The 24,147-nt window shown below is 36.4% G+C and overlaps 1 protein-coding gene across 8 annotated transcripts in view; it reads right to left on the bottom strand.

Moving 5' to 3' along the window:
• EXOC1 (exocyst complex component 1) overlaps positions 1-23,511 on the bottom strand; it is a 60,075-nt gene extending 36,564 nt beyond the window's left edge. For 3 of the 8 annotated variants that reach the window (XM_032334376.1, XM_032334374.1, XM_032334378.1), the window contains exons 1-10: positions 23,355-23,511; positions 19,887-20,020; positions 14,144-14,274; positions 11,230-11,389; positions 8,291-8,311; positions 6,577-6,764; positions 4,214-4,441; positions 3,878-4,010; positions 3,131-3,240; positions 2,323-2,376 (exon numbers count right to left, since the gene is read on the bottom strand). In XM_032334376.1, the coding sequence (XP_032190267.1) occupies positions 2,323-2,376; positions 3,131-3,240; positions 3,878-4,010; positions 4,214-4,441; positions 6,577-6,764; positions 8,291-8,311; positions 11,230-11,389; positions 14,144-14,274; positions 19,887-20,010 (1,149 nt within the window). In that variant the 5' untranslated portion in view covers positions 20,011-20,020; positions 23,355-23,511. The remainder of the gene's footprint in view (positions 1-2,322; positions 2,377-3,130; positions 3,241-3,877; positions 4,011-4,213; positions 4,442-6,576; positions 6,765-8,290; positions 8,312-11,229; positions 11,390-14,143; positions 14,275-19,886; positions 20,021-23,354) is intronic. The other 5 variants (XM_032334379.1, XM_032334381.1, XM_032334375.1 and 2 more) reach the window with 4 other exon arrangements.
• Between the last annotated feature and the right edge of the window lie 636 nt (positions 23,512-24,147).

Raw genomic sequence — 24,147 nt, 5'->3', positions numbered from 1 at the left:
GAGTGTGTAAGAAGATCTAGAAGAGCCAGAAGAATCTAGGCAACTGTTAAAAATATTACTCTACTATGTGTATATATAGTAAGAAGTAAGTATTAAGTAAAAATGCATTTCAAGGGCACCTGGGTGGCTCAGTGGGTTAAGCCTCTGCCTTTGGCTCAGGTCATGATCTTGGGGTCCTGGGATTGAGTCCCACATTGGACTCTCTGCTTGGCGGGAAGCCTGCTTCCCTTCTCTCTCTCTGCCTGCCTCTCTGCCTACTTGTGATCTCTCTCAGTCAAATAAATAAATAAAATCTTTAAAAAAATGCATTTCAAGTTTCATTAAAATACAGCTTTGTGGAAGTACTAAGGTGAAAGCTATATCATAAACAGCGTGCACCAGATCAGTGATTACCAAATGCGAAGATGTTTTTTACTGGCCTACGTCTCTAAGAAACAAATAAAATGATGGTAGAGAGTTTCTCACAAAGGGAAATGTATTCAATTTAGAAGTTCGAAGTTGTATTTTTTCTTTCAGTGCCAAGATAAAAAGATAGTGAAAGTAGATGGCAGGATTTCTTTTTAAAAGTTTTTACTTGGTAAAATAAAAAACTGGTGACTTAGGGGAGCCTGGGAGCTCAGTTGTTAAGCGTCTGCCTTCGGCTCAGGCTATGATCTCAGGGTCCTGGGGTCGAGCCCTGCATCGGGCTCCTTGCTCAGGCAGAAGCCTGCTTCTCCCTCTTCCTCTGTACCTGCTTGTGTTCCCTCTCTTGGTGTCTCATTCTCTCTCTAATAAATAAAATCTTAAAAAAAAAAATTGTTGACTTAGTAAGTCTCCAAATTTTCTTTCTTTTAATTTTACTGATGTATGAACTTTAAAGACTGGGGATCATCGCTCTTAAATTACTGTTAGGTTGTGATCAACAGATTATTTCCACTGTAATCTTCTGTACAGTACTCACAGATGCTGAATATAGATACATTTGACAAAAACCGCATTGCAGACTCTAATTCAAGTCTTCTTATCTTATCCATGATGCCATACCTGACTACCTAAATTTTCTGTAAACTCACTTATATTAAAACTTTTTAGCACTTGTACATATATATACATAAACTATGTATACATAGTCATACAATTAACAATTTCATATATGCATTGCCATAGGGCTTTAAGTACTTTAGTCTTAAAGCCTCCTTAGAAGCATCTGGAGTGTAGGAGGCATTTCTTATTCTTACATAAGGCAACAAGTATTTAAGAGGCACATAAAGAAAATCTGATAACTGACAAAGAGATGTACTTTCCCAGCTCATTTGTTCCACAACTAGGAATAGAAATACCCATGTTTCCGAACCTTTTTGCTAGGTGGCTTGATGCACTGAATTCGACACACAGAAAAATCTATTTTCTGTACTTGAGATACCCTCCTCCACTTTCTTCAGCACATCCTAGGTCGTTACAACATTCTGGTTTTTCAACATGCATCACTCACATGTTACAATACATATTAGATTTTCAGAACTCGAAGCATTCATAGTAAACAAAGCCATTAGTTTATAAGGCAAGGAAGCAAAATCATAAATTAACTGCATGTTACAACAAACAATGAAGGGTGCAGAAAGGACTACTGTTGACCTACAGTAGCATTCCAACATTCCAACATTTCTAATGCCATCTACAAATGTGGAGAACATCACTATCAACGCTGTCATTTTTAAAAAACTACGGAATTGGGCAGAAATAAATATTAAAATACTAATGTAAGAAAAATGTGATTAGTATTTCTTGTGTGACTTCTAGATTTACTTTTTTCTTGATACTTTTCAGGTCAAGTGAAACGTTAAATCTTCCCCAATGTTTCCCTCATCCCCTTAGCTAGATGGTCTTCCTTTATGCTCGCATATGTGACCACTATGATAACATTTACCCTTCCTAAGTATATCTACCTCCTTCCCTTAGACTGTGAGTCATTTGAGAACAGGATCAGCCTCTCACTTATCCGAAGTAAATGTCTGGTGTGTATCCCAGTCACCTGGTAAAAGGTTTCTTTCTTTCTTTCTTTCTTTTTTTTTTTCTTTTTGTAAAAGGTTTCTAAATAAATGAAGGAGCGAGTGAGTGAAAGAATGACAGGAGGAGAGGCAAGCAGAAGGAGATGAAATGCCTTTCTGGCCAAAATAAACTTTTTGCTATGGGATATTAAAAACTGCTATAAATATGGCTAACAGGCAGCTTAAGTCAGTAAAGTTATAATCTATAAAGATTCTGCTGCGGTTAAGTTTAGCAAACTTTATAGAAAAAAAAAAAAAGAATCAGAGAAGCTTGAGCCAAATTTGATGTACTCACAGGCACCGAAAGAAAGTAGGACCTGTTATAGAGCTGAAGGAGGGCCTGAGTAAACTAATCAGAAATAAAATATAGTAAATACAATTGTTTCAGAATACTGCAAAGTGAAATGTTTCAGACAGTATTTCTTCATGAACAAAATTTCTCTCAACTTTTTTTGTCCAATAACCCTAATAAGAAATGAAAAACATAAGAAACCTAATTTATTATGCCAGATTAAAATGCCTTCTATTCAAATCCTTTTAAGGTACTCTTTATATTATTTTTATTATTATTGCTACAACCTTAATTATAGCCTCCTTTTCCATATAAAAATGTAGACAAAGGGTTTATATAAAAGTAAATCAAATGGAATTTACAATTCAGCTATAGTCCGTTTTCTCCCATATAAAAATACATACAGCCAATGAAATATTAAAAACACCTGAGTCAAGTCCTGGTTCTCGCGTCAAAATACTGGAAAATGAAACAGGCTAAGCAGCAAACATGTACCAAGTTTGGACTTACTTTCATAAATAAGAACATATAAGTGGTATATGTAACAAGTAGGCAGAGTTATTTATCTGATTTCTAGAACCAAGAGAGTTTCAGTTGAAAGGAACTAGACTATCTACCCAAGGCAGTTGAGGCCCAACATACACCTATGAGCAAATACTTTAAAAAAAAAATCTTGTTTAAAAATCTCAAAATTGAACAAACATGTGAAAGAATATGCTGTGATCTCAATTAAACACATTACAATTTCTGTGGAAATATATATAGAAAAGCTAATAGAAACATGGCAGTGTTATTAATGAAATAAAATTACCTGTTGAACAAAAACATTATTGAGGTGGCTGGCCAGTCTCCGGGCAAACTGCTCACGCAAATCACTGAAACGCTGCTGCTGCTGTTTGACTGCCTGGAGCATGTCATGACCTGAAACCAGAACATTTCTTGACTGATTTAAGACATAAAAAGATTTCTCTGCTCTTCAATGAATACATTGATAACAGTCTCTATACTTCTGTTTTGAAGAACCCCAAGTTTTATTGGTTTATTCGTTTGCTTTATAAAAGGAAGGTAAAAAGAGGAGAAAACGGTATAGCACAGTGGTTCTCCAAGAGTGGTCCTGCCTCAGCATTGTCTGGGAACTGCTGCAAATTGGGATACTGGAGCTTTGGCCCAGACCTACTGAATCTGGGGCTGGGGCCAGGCAATAACATGTTTTAACAAACCCTCTGCATGAGCAAACTCAAGTTTTGGAGCCACTGGCCTAACAAAACCTCCTGCTCTCTGGTCTAATCAAAGCATTGACTCTGTGCTAGGTTTTGCAGACAGTATTAGAGAAAAATCATGGTGTTGACTAGAATCATTGATGATCAATCAGAGAAAAATGAAAAACTTCTTAGTGCCAAAAGAAACATGTTTGGAAAGATGTGAAACTGGTCTGAGGAGCTAATACTACAGTTCCCTACACCACTTGCGCTATGTATTTCCTGTTAAAAGCTTTATACCATGTTACAGGCTTAGTCTCAGATTCTTGGTCAGATTTTACTATTTCTAATGAACATACCTGGACGAAGAGCTACATTCATGCACTGCAAAAGGGCATCAGCAGCATTGGTGCAGGCCTCAATGCCTCTAGAAGAGGAGAGATCTCCTTCTTGAAGGGCCTTTATATGACCTTTGGCCAAGTCCATGTGGTTCTGGAATTTACATATATACCATTTACACATATAATTTTGGGAAATTTACAGGTAAGATGCTACTCAATCCTATCATAAGGTATTAGAATTATTTTAAATCTTACTCTCATAAGGAATTTAGAAAATGTTTATAAATGGGTTTTATATACTAGATTATCTTTTTAAATTTTTTAATGGTGGGAGCAATTTACCAACATACTTACCACAAGAAACTCTATTTCAGACAGGAGCTTTACATTATTAGTGTTACTCAGATGAATTAGGTGGTTGCTTTCTGAGATCTGGTCCATTTGTTCTTTCACACTTTGGAGCATTTCCTCGTAGCTGCTCAGTTTCAACTCAATCTGATCTACCTCCTTTAGAGCCTCATCCAACAACTTCATCAGTATGTTCACTTGCTTTTCAGAGGCCATGATTGATTGGATGTTGGCCTACAAAATGAAAAACAAAAGTAACTCTTCCCATTATTTAAATGGATAAAAGAAGCAGAAGATGAAATATTGCAAAATCCCTTTGACAGCCGAGTAACAAAGATTGGTATGCATCTATACATTTCTTTTAGTTTATCACTCTATGTTTATGTTCCCTTTTTACACAGTATTTCAAGCAGATACACTTGCCTCTTTATCAAAGTTAGGGACCATGCCTCAGTATTTCATACTTCCCCAGCCTGTACAAGTAGGGTTTTGCCCCACAATGTATCATCAGCATCGATATTTCCCATTTCTGATATTTCCAATTCTACCAGCTATAAAAACTTCTATACTTAACATTGTTGTAAAATGCTAAAAAAAAAATGCCTAATCACCTGTGTAATACTTTAATCAAGAGGGTAGCAGTGGTATATCAGTCTTTGAAGGATACACTGAGCTAACGTAAAACTGTAGTATGATTGGTACTTACATGATGTGGAAGAGCCATGACCATAAGACCATATGGCCAAAGACTATATATCCATAAGATAGCTCCTTCTATTGTCTTCTTTCTTTTCTCTTTCATTTGCAACTACTGTACGTTTTTTTTCCAGGCAAAGCAGGAACAAACCACCATCCCCTTATCATTGTTTTCTAAGTGATTCTGACTATTGATTCTAAATTTCCTGAAATATGGAAGCTGTCAAATCCAAAATAAAACTGGGAAGCAATGGGATAACTTGTAACGTACATGCAATATTTATTAGAAAAGAAATTATAAACCACTAAGCCACACTAAGAAGGCAGGTAATGGGGTATGAGGAAAAAACTTGGTCTAGGAATGAAAAGAATTTCACAGGACAATAGATACTGTAATTTCACACATATTTTATATGCTATTCATAATAACTCAACTGTGAGTACAACCCAACTGCAAGAGTCAGCAGGGCTCTGGGCCACTGAATAGATCTCTCAAGAAGCAGACCCGGGGCTTGACCTTGTCCAGGACAATTTCCACTGTAACATCTTTAAGTTTCTTCTAGGCTTAGCTTCTGGTGAGTTTTATAAACTTGTAAACTTGCACTATTTGTGTAATCTTGGGGCCTGAGTTCAACCTCATAAATTCTGCACCTTTCATGTATAATATGTCAAAATTCTTTAAGTGTTTAAAATATTCTTCATTCTCTGAGGGTTTTTTAAAAAATTATTTTTATTAACATACAGCGTACTATTTGCCCCAGCGGTACAGGTCTGTGAATCATCACTTTTACGTAATTAACAGCACTCAACATAGCACATATACCCACCCCAATGTCCACAACCCAACCACCCTATCCCTACCCCCCCAACACCCAGCAACCCTCAGTTTGTTTTGTGAGATTAAGAGTCTCTTATGGTTTGTCTCCCTCCCAATCCCCTCTTGTTTCATTTTTTTCCTTCCCTACCCCCCCAAAACCCCTCTCCCTGCCTCTCAAATTTGAGGTTTTTCTTAAATGCTTACTTTGTCTAAACAAAACAAAAAAACGTTCTTATTTTAGACTTTACCAACATTAGTGGTGTTATTTTTAGCTGTCTTTTAGCTTTTTACTTTCTAAAGATGTGCTTTAGTTTACAGACTCAGAAACTGTGCATATGAATTAAAAAGAGCTATCCCAAAACATTTTAGAAGGAGAGAGTCAAACATCCTTTTCCCCTGGCTCCTTGTTTTCACTATATTTATTCTGCTCCATTTGGGTACACGATTCACTTATTTCAAACTAATTTTTCTATTTCTAATTTGTACCTTTTTTTTTTTCCCCCCAAACACAAAAATGCTATTCTTCTGCACTGAACTATTCTGCAGTATTTCAGAGGCTGGGGGAGGCGACCCCAAGTCAGTTTCTGGTTGGCTACCTTTTTCCTATCACTTTGTGTCAAGAACCTCCCCAAATCCCCAACCTCAGCCAACTGCCTTCGCTGGCCTGATTAATAGGAATGGTTCTGTCTTTTGAACAAGAGCAGTGGAAGATAAGGCATCTGGTAATGTGCTCATGGAGAGAGACGGCAATAAGCACAGTATAAAGGCTTAGGTGCTGAGGAAGTAAAATCTGCGCATCCCTGGTCTTCTCAATCCACTACATATCAGTCACTTACAGATTATAAAAAGGTCTTACCCCATCCAGCACCTGCAGCTCTCTGGACAACCTTTCTGCAAAGGCCTCAGCATTAGAGATTGCACATTCACAGCCTTCCATCATTATTTCAATATCCTGCTCTTCTCTTGCATTTAACTCTTGGTATACATCTACTACCTCTTCATCACCTCCTGTCACACTCTGATTTTCTCCACTTGGAACAGACTCTTAAAGAGGGTAAAAATTAAAAATAAAGTAGTAAAAAAGGAGGAAGGACAATAACATGGTATTTATAGTCAGTTATAAGCACAGGTCACATTTAGTGGCTGGAAAACAGGAAAGAATGATTCAGAATATTAAAAAAACCTTATTTTTATGAAAAACTGCATATGTTAATGTAATTTTTACTATAACATTTACTTTAACAAACACAAAGCATGCAGTCTAATTCACTCACTTTTAATTGTTAAAATAGGCTTTATAACAATTCCCCAAAACATACTTAAACTATGAAAACGAATATAAAACCAGAAACAAACTATGTGGGAATAGCCTAATCTTTTTTTCCTATCTGAGGTAGTTGTTAGTCTAACAAAACAATGACTATGAATTTATGGCACATAAAAAATAATATGCTTTCCTTCTTTTCCCCCGGTAACATTTTTCTTCTGTTCTTTTTTGTCCTGGTTATGCTTTTTTCTCTGAATAACTTTTAGTTGAAATGAAAAATGTATTCACAATTTATTTTGGGTATTAAAAATATTAACTGTTTAATTGTTTAAAACACTTTCATATGCATTGATAAAATTTCTAAAGATCAGGTATAAAAGTTTTCTCAGTAAGTCTAGAGTAAACAAGAGCAACAATAACATGGCTATTCAAAATTACAAATATTTAAATGGTCTTCATGCTTCTTACAAAAGACCAAGAGATCAAATGTAAGGTGTTTCTGGATAAATGTTTCAATTCAATTTTTTTTTCAATTCAATTTTTTAGGAAAATATACTTAGCTTGTGGGATTTTTATAAAGCGTAAGGTTAGGAGAGGTAATGTGAAAAAAAAAATTTTTTTTATCCCCTAACTAAAACTCTAAATAAAGTTATTGATTTTCATGAACTTAATGGGACACAATTTAAATCACAATCTTTGGACACTTTAAACATTCATTATTTTGTATGCAAATGAAACATTTACACGCTGCATGACTTGACATAGGTTAATTTGTTCTAGGAAAAAACCAACTAACTCAAAGTAATAAGTGATTTACTCTTAAGAATGATTATTAGGCAGATTTAGGTAATATCCCAGAATAAAAAAGGAGGGGAATAAAACTCTTGGTACAGGCAGTTACAGATTACAGTATATGAATAGTTCTTTAGACAGGTATCACCTAGTTCCCTGTTCCGAGTCCATTTTAACTCACTGTGGAAATGTCAAATTGTCACATCTGACAGTTTATTAGCCACTAGGGGGCAGGGACTGCCCAAACTATACAGCTCCTTATACTAGCAGATATTTAAAATAAATAAATATTTTAAATGACCATAACTGCTTCAGAAGTATTTTCTCTTCCATGAAACAGTCCTTTGAAAGTCAATAATGAATCTTATCATTAATTTTATTACTATATGGATTTTGTGGTAATAAACCTGTCCCTATGCACAATTTCATAAAATATGCAACCAACAGTATATAACAATGGCAAGTAATAAAAAATATATGGAATAGAATAAAAAGAAAAGGTGTTACGCACCTTCTGTAACTTTAGGCAGTTCTGGAGAGTAAAAAGGTATGAAAAAAGCAGAGGAAAGTAAGCAAAGAATATTAGCTGGGTAGAAAAGTATACAGGTTTAAAATTTTTTAAATACTACCCATATTTCATTTGAACTTCTGGTACAATCAAAGTTTAAAAGACAATGTCCAAATCAAGTACAAGATGGAAAGATCCTCAGAAACTAAATTTCCAAAGTTAATTCTCTTATTCTTTTTCTGACAATAACTAAAAATACATTTATCTTCCTATTTTTTCCTTTCTTTTAAGAAACAGCACCAACTAGTCCTTGGAGAAAACTGGGAAATATATCACTTCCTGAGAATTATTTTTAGTTCAGCTCTGACTCATGCATTTAGTCTAGTTATTTTCACTCAAGGCCCCAAAACTTTACCCAGACACTCCCTCATAATAGATTAGTCATAAAACACTGTTAGAAAGGACGAGATTGAAATAATGAAACAAAACAAAACAAAACAAAACACAACACACGAGATATCTGTTCAAGCTGGCTTTTAAGGATTCAAGTCAAAGATTTCTTTTTTAAAATCTGGTTATAAGAATGAAAAAGAAAAAACCAAACAAAAACCTGACACTACTTCGACTGCTAACAAAAATCCTCCTTTAAAAACCTTAAAAGCCTTCTGCTGAGAAACCCTACTTACTAGCGTAAACATTCAATTGTCACCAATAAAAACCACTAAAGATGCCACTGTTCGCATTCACACTTATCTCTTAAAAGCAGATGGTGGCAATTTGTTACTTATTTTCTAACATCACCCAAAACTTAGACACATTTATTGTTTTTTCTAAATGGGAATCAACTGCTATGATTTCAAAATCCATTAAAACATTAACACAAATTTGCAGACATTAAGAAAACTATTCTCTGGACTTCTCTAAACCAAAGCAACAGTTATTGATTTATGGAAAATGATATTAATAGTGAGATCCTTAAGGATCTTCACAGTACACCTAAAATTGGTCTGAACTTATAACTTTTATAAACATGAAAATGTCTACATTTTTTGCTTTAGGCCTTAAAAAATTAAATGTCTTTTTTTTTTTAAGCTAGACATTTCATTCTAAAAAACAGCAACTTTTTTTATTGATTATGGTAATATTTCTTAATGAGGTAAACCAGATAACATTTCTTAATGAGGGAAAACCCAGGTATTTTCCCATGACTCAATGAAATGTATTGGTTTAAAACACATCGTAGGCAATAAATAACATCTGGAAATACACAATATTTAAAGACAGAATGGCAATCATTCCCTCAATAAAATGCTCAACCCTGAAATGGCAAAAAAGTAAATAAATAAAATAAAAGCCGTTCAAAACAAATTAAACCACTATTCAAGGCATGAAAAATTACCATAAATTTCTTTAAGGTCATTCCCTCAATATATTCAATTGACAAGACACTGGGGTCTAATGTTGGTGAGATGGCGACCCCAAGGGCTACACAAGGGCTTCACTGGGGAAATAGCACGGGGCCTAACAGATGGGAACTGCCTCTGCCAGTTTCAAGCATCAAACCTGAAACCAATAACGAGCTTACTAATTACTAAGTATTGGGAAGGAATACTGTATTTCAGGGAAATATCCACAGGCAAACAGGAAAGGAGCAAGTAAAACAGAATAGAGAAAGGACAGAGGCAAGTGGCTGAGTAAATAGTTTGAAGCATCTGAAACACCATTTTTATAGGTCAAAATGTTTGAATATTGGCTATTTCAGATGTTTTAACTGAACAGAACGAAGCTCCTATTTTAAAATGCTAATATACAAATTAGGACAAATCTAAGTTTTCTTACTAATATATATTATTTGGAATAATCTGTTTTTTTTATTAATAAAGAGGAGCAACAACTCTTTTCTTCTGCATACTAGCTGTTATTTCAACTGCTTTCTTTGAGATAAAGAATACAACACAAATTGTATCCACAAGGCATACAGAATCATTTTCTTACAATGTTTATGTCTTTATGAAAGAAATTTTAAAGAAATAACATTTCATTGTGAATTTTTAATAAATAAGTTTTCATCTTATAATACAAAATAATTCATAGTAACATCCCTGAAGATATACTGACCAAAAATATCCTATTTAACTTCATGTCTAAGGATTTTATCCTAATAAGAGAATAAGATAGTAATAAGCTAATATTTTTTGAGTATTTATTATACACCTGGCACTATTCTCATCACTGCCATATATCAAATAATTTAATCCTCACAACAATCCTATGGAGTGGATACTACTAATTATCACTATTTCTGAGATAAAGAAAACTGGAACATAGAATAATCCAAGGTCACATGACTGGGAAGTGACAAAGCCAGGATCTGAAACCAAGCAGTGTGACTCGAGTTATGTTCTTAACCACTACACTTACACTCTGCACAAAAATACAACTACAAGAATATTCATGTCAAAATTATTTAAAATAAGCAAAGACTGGAAATTTAAAAATAAATGATTAGTTAAATATAGTAAGATATATTCATATAATGGAAAACTATGGTACTACTAACAATAATGTTGGGTTAAGTATTTAATAACATGAAGAATGTTCATTATAAGAAAAATGCTCATTATAGGAAAAAGTAAGTTAGAAAACAGAATGTGAATTTTTAAAGAGTTTTTAAATATGCATAGAAAAAAGACTGGAAGAACATCTAATAAAACATCAACAGCAGTTATCTGAAGATTAAGTTTATAAGTGATTTTTATTTATTTAGTTTAATGTATCAATTTCTATAATGAGCAAGTATCATTTCTGCAACAAGAAAAATTATCTTTCAACTCCTTTGCAATTTAAGGTAAATCAGTAAGCTAATCATTTTGAGTAATGTCAAATTACATATTCACTTATAGATACACTGATTTCACATAAGCATTTTTATTTAACTTTACCTTCCAAGAGCTGTGAGCTAACATTGACAAAATCGATTTTCTTCCGGAGATATCGCTGATTCAATTTCCAAATGCATGAAATAAATGCATTCTTTTCAGCAGTGCTGCTGGCAACCCACTTATATATTTTTTCAAAATGTAAATCAAATTCAGGATTTTCCTGAAATAAAAATATACAAAAGATATTGTTTCGGATCAGATCCCTTTTGCATTATTATAAAGTCTATATTTCAATAAAATGAAGTCGTTCTTTTAAAAAAAAAAAGCACCATTAAACATCAGCTAAGTGATTTACAGAGAACAGTTCAGAGAATTCAATTTATAGGAAAAACTTTACCTCCCAAAGGAAGCTGGATTAAAAAAAACAACACAGTGTTTCGGTATTTTCCTTCCTATGCCCCTTAGGTATATGAGTGGAAGTATAAGATGTCTAGGTAAAAGCCTTGTGGCCCGGCTTCCTGGTCTGTAAGATGACAATGGTCTCCAGTTTTGACATGGACCTATTTTTTCTTTTTAAACTGCCTCTGGAGTTTTAGAGCTATACCTCTTCTTTGATGATAATGTATGATTATTCATAACTGTGATCTGACACTAACTCCTTCGTAAAGAATATGTCTTCTAATTATAACATATGAGAAAGAAATACATTCTACACCCTGGTGTGGTTCCCAAGAACAAAAGAGGTGAAAGCAGGGACTGATTCTGTCTTCAATTCTGCAGAGAAAGATCAAAGATGCCTCAAAAATTAAAAAATGCTGGCTAGCCTGGAAGTTCTTTCAAACAACCAAGAAGCTCAACCTGTGGGAGCAGGGCAGTCTGCTCCCTGTCTCTTCAGCCAGCTTGCAGCAGTGATTTCGTACCAGGCTAATATTTCCCCCCGAATGCAGAATCACTTGACTGCTATCTAAAACACGAAACCATACGGATGTATGCTCTTCTTCACATTTGAGGAATTAAAAATAGATTAATGTCCTACGGAAGGCTACTAGTATATCTGATTCATTCAAAGTGTCATTTGGGGCAGGGGAGTAAATAATCGCATCCAGGGTAAAGGAGATGATATCAGACTCACTGTGAAGAGTGGGGATAATTTAGGGATCAGGACTTGACCTGGTACAACAATCACATAAAGGCAGCATGGAACTAGTAATTAGCTCAATAAGCAGAACTGATGTATCAGAAGATTAAAAATCTGCATTTCCAATAAAAAGGTAATTGTATTACTTATAAAAGAAAACTAAGAGTATTGGCAACGAATCTAAAACTTGATGGGAAATGATAATTCCCCTGGGAATACTTCCCATAACGCCATAAAAGAAGCTGAGTGCTCCAGTGGCAACACTCACACAGATCAATGTGTGACACGAAATGGCTAATGTTAGGCTATGTATAAAAATTTTATGTTTTATATCCATATATAGGGTGCACACGCCAAGGTGCCTACATAAAATGAAAAAAACAACAAAATCCATTAAGAAAGCCAGGAATAGAAGGCATCAGCTATGAGAAAGCATGCAGATAAGCATCAGCAATGTTAGTGAATTATGCAAGACAGTGAGCTTATCAAGTGCAAAACTATTGAAGAAAAAAGCCTCTTTAATAAAGACACATTTCTAAAAAGCTCTTACTGTATTTTCTCTTAAATAGAAACCTAGCAAAAAAGTCTCTACTCTTGCTCTTTTCCCATGGTAACAGAGTATATTAAATAAGTTACTCAAGTGTTTTGGGTATCCCTAAGGGATAAAGCTGCAACCCAGTGTGCCTAAAAAACTTCTAGAAAGGCATTCACCACCTTTGTTAGAAATCTGAATTGTGAATTGCGTAGTCATGCAAAGCTCTCCTAAGTTGTTTTTGCTTCATTTAAAAAGTATTTCACACTCAACTCAACAGCCTGTCATTTCCTTCAGCCTTTAGTTCCTCAGAGGTCTGTACCAGGATAAGGGTGAAATGAGACTTTTATCTTATTGGATTATTCTACAAAGGTAGCTTCTACTTCTTTGTGTCTTTGAAGTGAATGTGTGAGACTTGAAGGGTTAAGTCAAAGGGCACCTGCAGTTACATTTATGTAAGCCTTGCTATCCGGCCCATCACAAGTGGGTGTGATGCAAAACATTCCTGCAGAAGGAAGATGAGGGGCAGAGTGAGAGAGGCTGAGGGGGAAGGAGCACCTCATTTCACCAGAGGAGCACTACTTAATCTCTCTGAAAAAAGGGTATTGCTGTGAAAAGTGGACTTGTCACAAATAAACATGGTCCTTTAACACGATTATTATATTATTCAATTTTCTTAAAGTTTGAGTGTGGCTTCAGGGAAAAGTATAGGTATTTACATTCTTGTATCTTACTCTTTAAGTTCCTTAAAATAAGGGTGTGTAACTCACCATCACTTCCTTTACTTGAGCCACAACTTTGAAACCATGGTCTCAAAGGCCAGCCTGGTTGCCTCTGCTGCTGATTCTACATTAATTTGTGAAGACAAACTAAGGAAGACTCACTTTGGTTATAGCGTTACATATGATATTGAACTAGGTTTTATCAGAACAATGAAGGCTTTTTAAAAAAACTACTCACAATACTTTACAAATGTGTACTAATATATGGATTTTATATTAAATATACCTAACCTAAATACCAAAATATATAGTTATTTTGCTCCAGTGTACCTAAGTTGTGCACAAACATAACTATAGCTCAAAAAAAAAAAAAAAAAAGCAAAAACAATGAAACCACATGCATACAGATTTATTTTAGTAGTGGGAGAATGGAAGGTTTAATAATACACTTTAGACTAATTCTTGGTGAGTTGGTAGAGGGTTATATAACAAGAAGTTGAGATCATCTTAGAAGACAGAGTACTACATTAGAAAATGAAAGACACTTTCTGAACACAGGTCAAAGCACTAAGAAAAACATACTTTAATAGCATCCTTGGCATCTACCACAGCAAGGTCTCGAAGGGCCCAAGCAATCTGCCTTTTGTAGAAATCTCCTTTATCAGATTTCTTGACTTTGACCATCTTCACCTGCACAGGGCGTTCAGTTGTCACTGTTGAATAAAACACACTTTCATCAGAAATATTCTTATTCTTCACCCATTCATCCACTCATAGCAAATACAGCTGTCAGGTGCCTGTACATGGTACTAGAACAGGAGTGGTACTTCCCGATACATGCCACAACTGAGGAATGCACAGAGCATCAAAGGGAACATCTAAATCAGACAAAAGGGTCAGAGGCAGATTCCTTGAGAAGCAAAGCTTCAGACCAGTTTTAAAAGAACAGTATGAGCCCTAAAGAATGACTAGCCTAAGTGAAGCCAAGGGGCTTGTAAGAGCCTAACACCATTTCAGAACAGTGCTAAGTGGTTCAATATGGATTGTTTACACAATAAAGTGGATGGAAATGAAGTTACAAAAAAAGGTGAAAGTTCAGATCACCAAGGGTCTTCATCTGAGGTTGTGGAGTGCTCTTAGAGGACTTTAACCAGGGAAATGAACTGCTCTAATTTGTTTCTAAAAACTACTGTCAGCAAATGGATGGATAGGAGTGAATGCCAGTACATCTAAAAATTTACATGAAGTGGTTGAATCTCTAAGAAATGTAACTTACCAAAACTGACTTAAGAACAGAAAATACAGAAAATCTTTTGTATTAAAGACACTGCATTAGTAAGAGAAAAATCTCTTTCCCCAAAACCTAGTCCAACACAGGTTTACTGGTATCTTTTGCCAAATTTTCCAAGGAAACATTCCAAACATACATAACTATTGCACTGTACAGAAAACAAGGGAACACTCCCAACTTACTTTATTGCTTTGGATGTAAGGACAAAGACAGTGTATAAAAGAAAATTGCAGGACCGTGTCATTAATGAACATGGGTGAAAAATCTTACAACTACAAATATACAAATAACAACAAACAAATTCTGCACTGGCAAACTTAATCCAAGGGCATATACAAAAGGTAGTATTTCATTTCAACAATTCTGAGATGTACACTTTTTTCCACAGTTTAATATTTCTGAAATCAGAGTATGTCTTAACAACTGATGTGATATCACAGCACTTTTTAAATGATACATAAAATAATACATGATATAATTGATGGTATCTGGTACATCATGACTGAGTTATGTCATTCCAAGAATTCAATTTATCAATTGAAAAACCAAATACAATTACTCACCACACTAATAAATTAAGGAAGTATATGATAATCTCAAAGATTTGAAAAAGCATTTGATAAAATTGAACATCCTTTCAATGATAAAAACCCCAAAAGAAAAAAAAGTCAAGAACAGAAGGGAGCTTCCTTTGTACTGTAAAAAACCCAATAGCAATTATACTAAAAGGTGAAGCCATTCCTTTTGAGATCAACACTGTATTGATGGTCCTAACCAGCAGACTAAAGCAACAGAAATAAATAAAAAATATAAAGACTACTGGGGTGCCTGGGTGGCTTAGTGGGTTAAAGCCTCGGCCTTCAGCTCAGGTCATGATCCCAGGGTCCTGGGATCGAGCCCCACATCGGGCTCTCTGCTCAGCAGGGAGCCTGCTTCCCCCTCTCTCTCTGCCTGCCTCTCTGCCTACTTGTGATCTCTCTCTGTCAAGTACATAAATAAAATCTTTTAAAAAAAATATAAAGACTATAAAGGAAGGAAGACAATATCACTACTTAGAGTCTGTGGGCAAATAATCAGAATTAATAAGAAAGTCTAGCAAGATTAATGCAGAAATCCATATAAAAAACAACTGTATTTCCAGATTCTAATAAATGATTTTTAAAATATATTAATGTTCAATGAATTAAAAGCTTCTGCTCTGCAAAAGACAACATCAAGAGAATTAGAAGACAAGTGAGACTGTTAAGAAAATATTTGCCAAAGACACATCTAATGAAGACGTGTTATCCAAAATATACAAAGGACTCTTGATTTTTTTTTTTTTTTAAAGATTTATTTGAGAGAGAGCACCTGCACACATGGTAGGGGAGGGGAAGAGGAAGAGAGTCTTCAGTAGACTCAATGCTGAGTGCAGAGCTGACATGGGATCCATCTCACAAACCTAAGATTGCAACCTGAGCTAAAACTGAGTTGGACCGTTAACGGACTGTACCACCCAGGTGCCCCTATACATAGAACTCTTAAAACTCAACAATAAGAAAACAAAAAAACCTGATTAAAAAATGGCCAAAGACCTTAAAAGATTTTTCCCCAAAGAAGGGATATGAATAACAAATCAGCATGTGAACAAATACTCAACACCATGTTTTATCAAGGCAATGAAAATTAAAACGAGATGCCACTATACACCTATTAGTACAGCGAAATTCCAGAACATGACAACACCAAACACTGGCAAAAATGTGGAGCAACAAGAACTCTCAAACATTGCTGGCTACAAAATGATACAGCCATTTTGGTAGAAAGTTTGGTGGTTTCTTACAAAACTAAAGATACTCTCACCATATGATCCAGCAATCGCAGTCCTTGGTATTTACCCAAAGGAGCTGAAAACTATATATGTCCATGCAAAAATCCACACATGGGTGGTTATAGCAGCTTTATTCATAACTGTCCAACTGACAGTTGAGATATCCTTCCATTGGTGAGTGGATAAACTGTGGTACATCCAGGCATGGAATATTATTCAATGCTAAAAAGAAATGAGCTATCAAGTCATAAAAAGGCATGCAGGAAATGTAAATGTATACTACTAAGTGAAAGAAGCCACACAGAGCAGGCTACATATTGTACGATTTCAACGATATGATATCCTGGAAAAGGCAAAACCATGCAAACAGTAAGAACAGTGGTTGAAAGGGTAGGGGCTGTGGGAGAGATGAAAAGGCAGAACACACAGGATTTTTAGGGCAGTGAAAATACTCTGTATGACACTACAATGGTAGATATATTTCATCATACATTTGTCCAAACCCATACAATGAACACCAAGAGTAAACCCTAAGATAAACTATGGGCTTTGGATGATTACAACATATCAGTGTAAGTTCATTCTTGCTAACTGTTGCCATTGTTGCCAGTGGTACTGATAAAGGGGGAGGCTACACATATGTAGGGTAGGGGATATTTGTGCACTTCCTTCCTCAATTTTGTTGTAAACCTAAAACTGCTCTAAGAAATTAATGTCTTGGATGCCTGGGTGGCTCAGTTGGGTTAAGCGTCTACCTTTGACTCAGGTCATGATCCCAGGGTCCTGGGATTGAGTCCCACCTCAGGCTCCTTGCTCAGCTGAGAGCCTGCTTCTCCCTCTGCCTGCTCTGCCTGCTGCTCCCCCTGGTTGTGTGCACGCTCTCTCTCTCTCAACAAATAAATAAATAAACAAATCTTAAATAGTAATTAAAGTCTTAAAGATATATTAGTGCTAATAACTTTTTATGATAGTATCAAAAAATCTAGGAATAAAACAATGTGCAAAATTATTGAAAGCCTTTAAAACTATAAAACCTATTTTTAAATTTTTATTTTATTTTATTTTTAAAGTATTTTGTTTCTAAAGATTTTTTTTACTTATTTGACAGACAGAGATCACAAATAGGCAGATAGGCAGGCAGAGAGAGAGGAGGAAGCAGGCTCCCCGCTGAGCAGAGAGCCCTAATTGGGGCTCAATCATGACCTGAGCCGAAGGCAGAGGCTTTAACCCAATGAGCCACCTAGGCACTCCAAAACTGTAAAACTTACTGAAAGGCATTAAAGACGACCAAGGTAAATGGAGAACTATACCATGTCCATGGACAAGAAGACTCAATATCATGAAAATACAAGTTCTCTTTGAACTAAAAACATATTTAAAACAATTCCAATTAAAATCCAAAGAAAATCTGCCAGTTGCCAAGTGGATTCTAAAATTTAGGTAGAAGAATGAAGAATCAAAACAAGACATAATAAAAACCAGATACAGGAGAGAACCAAGAAATGGGCACACTCATATTCATCACTACAAACATGGAAACAGGTAAATTAAATATCAGAATGTGAATGGCAAAATTATAAAACTTTAAGAACACAGTATAGAAGAATACTTTTGCTACTCTAGAGAAGTTTATCTTTTTTTTTTTTTTTTTTTTTTTAAATTTGGCTCCACACCCAGCATGGAGCCCAATGTGGGGCTTGAACTCACGACCCTGAGGTCAAGACCTGAGCTGAGATCAAGAGTCAAATGCTCAGCCAACCAAGAGGTGCCCTTCTAGGGAACATATCCTAAATAAGATAAAAAGGTGGAAGCCATAAAGGACCAGACTGATTAATAAGATCTCATTAGAATTAGGAATTTCATTAAAAAGTATCAAAAACCTAATACACAAGCCACATACTGGGATACATATAACCAACACAGGATTAGTAAATATATAGAACTTGTACAAATCAGTAAAAGGACAACCAACACAATAGAGAAATGAGCAGAAGGCTTTAAGGCAAATTTCTAAGACAAGGACAATAAAGTCATGAAAAGATGCTTAATTTCATCATTAATAGGGCAATGAAATTTAAAACCACAATGAGTACCATTTTACATACTATTTCCACCAGACTGGAATCAATTAAGCCTGTCAAAACCAAGTGTCAAAACCAACTTTTCACTAGGATGTAGAGAAAGAACTCTAAACACACACTGCTTGTGGACTTGAAAACCAGTCTAATTACTTTTGAAAATAGTTTGGTATTAGAGTAATGTTGAACACTTACATGCATATGACCCAGCAATTTTACATTTAGTATCAACCCTAGAAAATTCTTGCCTGTATACATGAGGGCACATGGACAAACATGTTCACAGAAGTGCTGTCTGAACAGTAAAACCTGAAAACAAATCTAATGTTCTTCATTAGTGGGATGCGTAAGTAAACTGCTACTCTCACAGGGTAGAACACTCCATAGGAGTGAAAATGAAAGAATTATTGCTATATGAAGAAACAGAAATTAAACTCATGAATATGAACATAACGATGAGCGGAGAAAGTCAGAAAAGGATACATGCACTATGATTCAATTCATGTAAATTTCAAAGACAGGCAAAACTAAACAATATGTTATTTGAGACTATAAACAAATATAGTAAAATGGTAAAGAAAAGCAAGGAAAGATTGAACCCAAATTCAGGATACTAGTTACCTCTTAATGAGTGAGGGAAGAGAATGGGATTAGGGAAGGGCGCACAGGACACTTCAAAGGTAATGGTAATATTCTATTTACACTGGGTGGGAAGCACATGAGTGTTCCCTGTATGATTAGTCTTTGCATCTTATATATATGATATAGATTCTGTTGTATCTACTCAATATTTAATTAAAGACAATTTAAAAAATGAATTTGTTGGCCCAACAGTTTTTCCAATTATAGAGACAATGAGAATATATATATTTTTAAAGATTTGATTTTATTTTGTCAGAGAAAGAGCACAAGCAGGGGGAGTGACAGGCAGAGGGAGAAGCAGGTTCCCTGCTGAGCATGGAGCCCAATGCAGGACTCGATCCTGGAACCCTCAGATCAGACCTGAGCTGAAGGCAGATGCTTAACCGACTGAGCCATCCAGACATCCTGAGACAATGAGAATATTAAAAACAAGGGGGAAAGTCCCCTGGGTAATAAAACAATAAAAGAATGCCAAACAAGAGCTTTTTCTTACTAAATACCCACCTGTGGCACACAAAAAGCAGTTCTTTTTCTTTTTTCCTGCTTTGCAGACATTGACAATACTCAGCAGGCGTTCATCATTTGGTGTAAAAATGTCTCTCTGTAACGCATGCTTGATTGCTGTCATTTTTAATCAGCTGAAAAAAATTGAGAGTATTGATATTAAGCTCATTCTCAAAATCATTCTATCTCATATTGTTCCATTTATGATTTAAAAAATTATTTATGGCTAGGATGATTTCATACATCAACATACCAACATCATAAAAATAAAAAGTCGTTATGATTGGAAAAGAAATTAGAGAACCAGCATTATCAAATTTTATAATCTTTGGAGTACTACCCAAATATGATAAAAAAAAAAAAAACTTATGCTCAACCTTAAAATATAAATTTCCTATATTAGGAGCTCTTACAACTCAACAATAAAAAACCAAATAATTAAAAACTGAGCAAAGGATCTGATTAGACATTTCTTTAAAGAAAATATACAAATGGCCAATAAGCACATGAAAAGATGCTCATGCAAACCCAAACCAAATGTGCTAACTACCACTTTACACCCCCTAGAATGGCTAAAATAAAAAGACAAGTGTTGGTAAAGATGTGGAGAAAAAGAACTTTTTCATAATTGTTGGTGATTGTAAAATGTAAAATGGTGCAGCCACTTTGGAAAAACTGTTTGGCAGTTCCTCAAAAGGTTAAATATGAAATTACCATATGACCCACCAATTCCATTCCTAGGTATATACTCAAGAGAACTGAAAATATATGTCCACACAAAAACTTGTACATGAATGTTCCTAGCAGCCTTACTCCCAATAGCCAAAGAGTAGAAACAACTCAGATATCCCCTAATTAATGAACTGATACAACAAAATGAAGTATATCTACGCAGTGGAATATTATTTGGCCATAAAAAGGGAACGAAGTACTGATATATGCTATAATATTGATGAAACTTGAAAACCTTATGCTAAGTGAAAGAAGCCAGTTAAAAGACCACATATTTTATGATTCTGCTTACATGAAATGTCCAGACCAGACAAATCCATAAGGACAAAATGATCTGTGGTTGCCAGGGTTAAGGAGCAAGAAGGACTGGTAATGGGTATGGGGTTTCTTTTGGGGTGATGAAAATGTCCTTGAATTAGACATTACTAATGGTTATATAACTTTGTAAATACAATAAAGACTACTGAATTATATACTTGAGAGGGTCAATTTTATAGCATATGAATTATATCTCAATAAAGCTATTATAAAGAAAAAGGTTTCCACATACTCCTTTTTCTCACTAAATTCAATGCCTTTTTTCAAATATCAACTTAGGTTAAATATGTTTAAAAATCTCTTTTCAACTTTATTTTTAAATATATATATTTATGTGTATATACATATTACTATTTTCCAATGCAAATGTGTGCTATTTCATACATGTGAACTTGCTTAGGAAATTAACTCTGGATAATGGCCACTTTTTTTCTCCATCTCTGTGCCTGGTTCATGCAATTTCCTTTTCCTGGAATTCTCCCCCTCCCGCCCCCCCCCACCCCAGGAAGTTCCAACTCATTCTTCAAGATCCCACTAAAATATCAACAATCATTTTATACTTCTCAAACATTTCACCTCTACTCTGCTAACATAACACAAACCCTGTTTTCTAGTTAGTTGTATTCTTTCTCCCATTAAAAACAGCTCTTTGTAGGAAAGGGCTATATCTTCTTCATCTTCACATTCCTAGAATTTGGCAAAGACATAGCAGGCATTTCAAAATTAAGCAAAAATGATAGCACCAAATGACATGACAACAATAGTTTCCCTGATTTCCCTTTTCCAACTCTCACATCTGTAAGCGAATGTCTGAGTTCAAAATCTGTCATATTTTATTCTCCTTTGTCAACAAGAAATCTACTGCCGCGTTCTGCTGATTTCCCCTCATCTACACACAGCTTACCCTTCCTTTCATTGCTACCACACTAACCCAGGCTCCCATCAACTATATCCATTTAACACTTCAGTATCTGGTTATCTCTCTGCAAGTTTCCACAATCCCCAAACCCTGTATAAACAAATAATATTAAAACATAGCTTTCATCACAACAAGCCCCTGCTCAACATTTTCCCAAGTTTCCCAAATACAGATCTGCCGGTCCAAGCCCTCTACTCAGCGCAGTCTTTGCATCTTTGCTTAGTGCTTTTCCATGCAGGGAATATCATCCATCCAAACCCTAATTACACTTCATGGTTTATGTGAATGGATTCAATAATGACTTTAATCCAAACTGATCTCTCCTCTCAATTGCTAGAGCACTTTCTGTATTTACTAAATAATCAAGCACTTGCTGTCCAATGGATTCATGAGACCATAAGCTTGTAGATCTCAAGAATGCTCTTGAAAGAAGAAAGAGAGAGGAGAAGGTGCTCCGGCATAGTTCCGTGTTCTTGCTTTGCAGGTACTCAGCAAATGCCTCTTGAGGTAACCTGAACTGAATAGTAAAAACTGGTCAAATGAGTAACAGTGGCCAACCTTCACCACACAGTCCCTCTTTGGTCAAAAGCAACAATGAGTGCATGGGACGTGTAAAGCAAGAGGGGACTGATTATACCTCATAAAGGAGTTAGGCATAAGGGAAAGCACTATGCCACCCTTTTTCATTCAACAAATACTGATGCCTACTAAGTGCCAAGCACTGTTTGGCGTTAGAAGTGGATATGACAGCCATGTTCAGGAAGACAAGAACATCGTGCCCCAGTGGCATTTACATCCTAAGGGTCGAGTCTTTAGAGTACTTTTGTGTTAATCAGTGAATACATCACTAGAGATCCTCGAATAAAACTATTTTCCCAGTTTAAGAATCCATGCCTGACCACGTTCCAGAAATAGTGAGCTACTGTTCTCTGTACTGGTTCTTGTTTCCTCAAAATCAGCTGGGCCATTCCACTGCGCGACAAAGAGCTTGCCAATCTGAGTGTCCGCGTGGGTCGGGCCCTGTGTGCTATCGAGGCAACCGAGCAAGTGAAGCATTGTCATCCAGAAGAGAAAACTGGGCACAGAGACCGGAGAATGCGCTTCAGAGATCTAGAAGAAAATGTGGATTTGGACAAAGAAGAAGGCAAGAAGGCACTGTCACGTCCTTTTCTCCTGGTCCGCGCCAAAGAGCGAATGATCAGGGCCATTTTGCACAAATGAAACCTGGTTCTTATGGGTGGAACAGGGAAGGGAGGTGTGGGAATTGTTCTCCCAGCCCCCAGGACAACGAGGAGTTGGCGGATGCTCCTAGCGGACTTTGCGCCTCACTCAGACACAGGGGCAAAGGATGGGAGGCCAGACCGCGGAGAGACAGGTCCGCGACCCTGGACGCGGAGCCAGCAGCGGGACTGAAGCGCCGCCTCAGACCCCGGCACCCCCTGTCTGCCAATCTGTCCACCGCCGCCGGAACTACCGGGCAGCCACGGCCCAAGGCTTACCGCAACGCCCGACCGAGCCCGGCCCGTGCCAAGGCGGGTCCTCCAAGAGAGAGACCGGACAGGGCCGCAACGGCCACCGCTACTAGCCTGAACCAGTCACCTGAGCCGTTCCGCCACCACTTCCCATTTCCGGGCACGTGACAAACCCCACGCCGGAAGTCGGCCCCGTAGAAAAGGAAGGAGAGGCAGTGATGGGCGTGGCAAAGCGGTCGCGGTCCCGCTGGAGGGGCGTGTCAAAGACAGGCAAGGGCGGGGTCTCTGTCGCCCGGAGACCGCCTGGGCTCCCGGGAATTTGGTGTTGCGTGCTATTACTTTCTTTAGAAGAGTTATTTATTCAGATATTTCTCGCAATTTCATTTAGGAAGCTATCCGATTAACTGTTTTCTTTTTTTGTATATGTAAAGGTCTGTTAACCCGAGGTCCTTGCTACTTACAACATGGGGAGTTTAAATGACTTAAATCAGAATTTCTGAGGGGGGGGACTCAGACTTCAGTACCCTCAGTATCTTCCGAGGAGATCCTAAAATGCAGCTACAGTCGAGAACAATTGATGTAGTGACCTTGACAGTCCTTAAGTGTGGTTCACAGACCAGCAGCTTGGGCATCAGCTGAAGTTTTTTTAGATACTGCGGACTCTCTGGCTCGCTTCAGATCTATTGAATCCGAATCTGCGTCTCAACAAAATGAGCCCTATGCACATTTAAGTTTGAGAAGCACAGATGATGCCGAGGTTGCTGTTGCAGGCAGATAATTCATATTCCATGTTCCTGACCCTGGTTTTATGCCAGGCACC

Source organism: Mustela erminea, chromosome 2 (genome assembly GCF_009829155.1).
Source record: "Mustela erminea isolate mMusErm1 chromosome 2, mMusErm1.Pri, whole genome shotgun sequence".
NCBI lineage: Eukaryota > Metazoa > Chordata > Mammalia > Carnivora > Mustelidae > Mustela > Mustela erminea.
Note: the sequence above shows the minus strand (reverse complement) of the source record. Positions and strands in the feature narration are given on the sequence as shown.